The sequence below is a fragment of the Apaloderma vittatum genome, unplaced genomic scaffold (assembly GCF_000703405.1).
Source record: "Apaloderma vittatum isolate BGI_N311 unplaced genomic scaffold, ASM70340v1 scaffold17053, whole genome shotgun sequence".
In the NCBI taxonomy this organism is placed as follows: Eukaryota; Metazoa; Chordata; class Aves; order Trogoniformes; family Trogonidae; genus Apaloderma; species Apaloderma vittatum.
Window position 1 is genome coordinate 1,751 of NW_009706578.1, and position 5,065 is coordinate 6,815.

Below are 5,065 nucleotides of genomic sequence, written 5' to 3' on the forward strand. Positions count from 1 at the left end.
TGGAAGCCAGAGCAGCATTCTGCTCACCGAGGCAGACATGTAGGAGGACAGGAGCAGAAGGGCTGGAGAAGTACAAACCAGCAGCTCTGGCTGTTAAGTCCTGGAAGCGTTCAAATACTGAACTATTTTCGTCAAGGAGAACAGGCAGCTAGTGCCAGATCAAAGCGATGACAAATGAAACCAGATGCTTTCCTTGCCTCGCTGACGGATCGGAGAACTCCCCGCAGGTAGCTGAAACCATCTGCTCCCCGTGTTGTCAGTGAAGCCCTCATTCGAAATTCTGTCAAAAAACCTATGGCCTCCAGTCAGTGCAGTACAGCATGCCTGGTTTAGGTCTTGGGATTTTCCATGTTCGAGGTGCTGTTTTTGTATTGGGACACTGCCTCAGTTATTTCCCCTCTGCTTAATTCCAGCTTTTTCCATTCATAGATGGACTGTGTGCTACATCACCATTTATTTTAGTATCATTTCTCTGCAAAATTTGGATAAACTTTGGCATATTGGAAAGGGACACTGCCTGACTGAGCTCCTACACTGCATCATAAATAAGGATTAGTGAAACTGGAGATGGCTCAATCTTAATTCCTTTGAAGATTAAAAAGATTTAAGTCAGCTCAGCTGATACAGTATGGAAACATATAAGTCAAAAAAAAACCCCCACTTTGCGAACAATTAGAAAATTAATAGAAATTATAATATGCCCACTTGTGACAGTCTAAAGATACTTCAGTCTTAGTTGTAGATGTAAATATATATATGCTGAACTTACCCTAGTTTTGCATCTCCTTTCAGATTTTGAATATAATGCTACTAACTGAAGAAACTTGAAAAAAAGATTTTAAAATACTGAATTGCAGTAACTTCTTGGTCTCAAAAATCCAAGTTCTTGTGTTGGTTACAGGGGGAAGCATGGTACCGTAGATGTCCTGTAATTTTCTCTTTAACACCTATGGGCTGGAATAAAATTGTATATGCAAATCACGATGCCATGCATAATAAATGCATAATAAATACAGGGTGTTACAGCCTTGGATACTTCTATCCACATATATGAATTTCAGTTCAGGGAGGCTGATCTTATTAGCATTTTTAGTGCTCATTTCAAAATACTGATTTTCACTGAGGTTGCTCTAGTATAATGATTAATACAATGGTTAATAAATTACTATCAGTCTCGTTTCCATTTTGTGAGCTAACAAATGGGCCTTCACAATTATGATACACACAGATAGAGCAATTTTTTGTTCCTTCTAATCTGGCTTTTCAGTGACAGGTTAAAGCAAAAGAAAACTGAAGGAGAATATTGTCTCCTGAGCAATTCCTGAGAGCATCGCAAGTATTGAAGTTTTGTTAAGCTTTCAGTTTACATGTTTATCTGCACCGGAAGTACAAGTTTTCCTAAGGCAACAATCTTCTGCTTAAATTTTATGGAAATACTTAATGTGGCAGTTGAACTATTATTTTTCCTCTTTTAATTCGTCTCACAAGTCCAGAATTAAACAAGATTTCAGTTTGATTCAGGGCAATAGCAGGTGGTGGCGCAATCGTCACTAAGCTTTGTATTCCTTTTTTGGTTATACAGATGAAACTTCTTTCTGCAACTCCTGGAAAAGTTGTTTGTGAAATGAAAGTAGAGGAGGAGCACACAAACAGAGGTGGCACATTACACGGAGGTTTGACAGCCACGCTTGTGGATGTGGTATCAACAACAGCATTGCTGTACACTGAAAGAGCAGTGCCTGGGGTCAGCGTGGACATGAACATCACGTAGGTATCATCCACCAGGTTCATCAGAACATACTAACTTTCCTTCACCTAACACAATCTTGACTCCACGGTACTTAATTTCTGTGCTGCAGTACTCACTGAAAAAAAAAAAAAAAAGGTTTCTTTTGTTTCGGAACTCTTGTTTTGATAAATTAAGCAGAAGATAATGTATTTGGGGATATTGCCATTTGGTTGCAAAACTGAAGCTGGAATTTGTTACATGCATTTAAAAGACGGTATCTGTACGTTCCTAGAATGTAAAGGGATGTTGATATTTGGTGAATTTTAGTCTTATGAAACTGACTCAACTTCTGTCTTCGCTTGTGAAGATCTGTTAGCGTGTACCCTCAAACACCAACATCTAGGATAGGCAGCTTTCCATAAACCCTTTTTAGTACTAGTCTATCAAATGTTAAAATAGGCAAAGTACTAAGACAGGAAACAGTTTAACTTTGTTGTATGCTCACATAGCTGGTAAATTACAAATGGAATCAGAATTTCTCAGTGGAAGAAGATTCCTTTGCTCTAGCTCATTTAAAGATCCTTTTATACTGAGAATAGTTCTTCCTGTAATAGAAATTTAAATCAGTGTCTTAAATATAAAAAAGTTGTTCTGAAACCTTCTTTGATCATACTATTATAGGTTGTCAGCTTTGATTCTTTACTTGCAGTGAAGTGATTATGATTGATTGGAACTACAGTAATCCTATTTGGAATAACTGATAGAGAGCATTAAAAATTTTGAAAAGTAACCCCTCATCAAAACTGTCTTTAAAAAGAAAAAATCTTCAGAAGTGTGTGTGGAGTGATCTGTATCTTTACTGGTAGCCTCCACTCCCCCTGAGCACCTTCTGATTTTTTTCATAGGGCAGGGAGAATTGGAGCATCTCTCTAAGCCTTATACTACCACTGTTATGACTAGGAAATTACTGTAAATGAAAACCTAAAATTGTCCAATGATTATGTTTGGGGTATTTTTCTGCTATGGTAGTATAACAGAGGCTAACATCTGAATTATATACACTATCAAGTATGCCAGCCTGATTACATAAAGGCTAAAATCTTAAGAAAGTGCTGTCTCTGGAGTGGATCCGAGATGATCGAGTAGCATAATCTTTAGGAAATGTAATGTGAAGCAGCATTAAAAGCTTTGATTAACCCAGCCTACTGCTTCCACTGAACAAGTGAGATTGGATATAGAATATTGCTATAATACAACTTCCTTGGATTTGGGAAAGAGCTTTTTAAATAGTTGGCTGGAAGAAGCTATTTTAATAATGGAAAGAAGAGAAAGAAACAGAAACTTTTTTATCATCATTTTTAATCACAAGAGGATCAGCAGCAGCCTCTGAGAATAAGCCTGAAACCCTGCCCCTTGTCAATTAACGGGGTTTGTGCTACATTAGCATTAGGCATGACTGACATACCCTTGATGCACTATCATGTATAAAAATGGGCAGGCTGATGAAATTTATCTCGGTAGGATTTATATCCAGCAATTATACATTCTCCTCTGTAATTCTGACGTTTGAATATTCTTCCCTTACCTCAAGATCATGGTTGGATTGTGTTCCTCCTAATTCTTTCCAGGCTTTTTTTTGGTGGGGGGGGATATGTGTGGAATTTCTTCCTATTCCCTGGGGGATGTGTTTTAAAAGCACACCCTTCGTACTCATGTGAATAAAAGGTTACCTATTGAAAGAAAACAGCAATAAACCTGGCAAGTCTGAAGGCCTCCCAGATTTCCATGACTTTACTCTGACCAGGTTATGGGCAGCAGCTCACTTGTGCTTAGGTTCCCTATAGAAATAACCTTCTGGAGTTTTTGTAACATTTTGTGGCTGACCCAGCCCAACTAGTTTAGAAAGGCTGCAGGGAGCCAGCAGTGTCTGGAATAGGACCTGGAGCTGAACCTTTAACCTAATTGTTTCTGTTCCAAAATGGACTTTTCCTCAGAACCATGCCAATGGGCTTCTTCCTATCCTCAGTTTTCTCAGAGAACTCTTACACTGAATTACCACTGCAGTAGAGAAAGGGTTTATGAAGTGGGCATTCGCAAGAAGGCAGTTAGAGAGGGATGTGTCTCTTTCACTGACTTTTACTAATTCCCTCCATGATAGTATAAAACGCAGGAATATTCTTAGATTTGTGCTCAGTACAACCTCTTACCTGTTCGTTTTGTTCTTCATTGAAGATACACTTCTGCTGCTAAGATTGGAGAAGAGATACTGATTACAGCTCAGATTTTGAAGCAAGGAAGAAATCTTGCATTTGCCACCGTGGATTTAACAAATAAGGCAACAGGAAAGTTAATTGCACAAGGTAGACACACAAAGTATCTAGGAAATTAATGTAAATAATTGAAAAATTAACATTGGGCTTGAGAATCCCATATAGAGTGATTTTCTCACACAGTAAGATATGATCTGCACACAAAGTTGTAGTCTGTATAACGTGAATTTGTCTCACTCCCATAATAACTGAACAAATTTCTACCACTAGAATTGTTACAAGCCTAAAAGTTAGTGCCTATTTTGGGATGAACAACAGAGTATGGCAGCTTGGGGATGCATCTGTCTTTTTTTTGGTTAAGACTGCAGAAGGGGAGAGCCTTTGGAACAGCCATATGGTTTACCAGCATGACAGTGTTTAAAGAGATCCATTTTCTTTGCCTGTGGTGTCATTGTGTGACAAAGCGATCCTGTCTTCAGGCCTGTCAGTGTCACATTCAAACAAGACCATACATGCTTCCAAACTAAAATACTTGTTATGGAAGATGGTAGCACCTGCTTCCTGTAACAGTGTGAAACTGGTTCAAAAGTGTAAAGCAGGCTAATACAAAATGCCATGTACTGATACTGTAACAAATTCAAAAGTATTCAATAAAGCTTTCTGAAAGGACCTAAGATCATTTAATAGTTCTGTAATCTCTTTGCACTGACTAAAAGCTTGCCATCACAGAGTGGTTGAGCGAGGGTTGCTGAACCCTCATACACAAAGTCACCTGAGATTTCATCAACTCCCTGTGATTCCTGAATGTGGAAGTGTGGTTACATTAGGTCCTTTCACCTCTAGCTACCTGAAGTTCTGGCTGTATTTGTTTAAAAGTCAACAGCTGACAGAGATGTATCAAAAGGAACGTGGTGAGCTTTTCATCAGGTGAAAGCTGCAGCTTGTCTGACTTGAGCTGGATGGAGTAGAGTTAAGCTGCTATTCATCAGCTGAAGGCTTGTCTCCTCATGCCCTGTTGTGGACAGGTGTAACTGCTTTCTTCAAATTGATGACAAACACCTCTTGG

The 5,065-nt window shown here is 38.8% G+C and overlaps 1 protein-coding gene across 1 annotated transcript; it reads left to right on the forward strand.

Annotated features, from left to right (window-relative positions):
- Positions 1 to 1,582: 1,582 nt before the first annotated feature.
- On the forward strand, positions 1,583 to 4,284 carry ACOT13 (acyl-CoA thioesterase 13; the record flags this gene model as incomplete). Its single annotated transcript, XM_009865855.1, has 2 exons — positions 1,583 to 1,767; positions 3,962 to 4,284. Coding segments are annotated over 2 exons (342 nt in total), but the record flags the coding sequence as incomplete, so codon positions are not given.
- Positions 4,285 to 5,065: the final 781 nt, after the last annotated feature.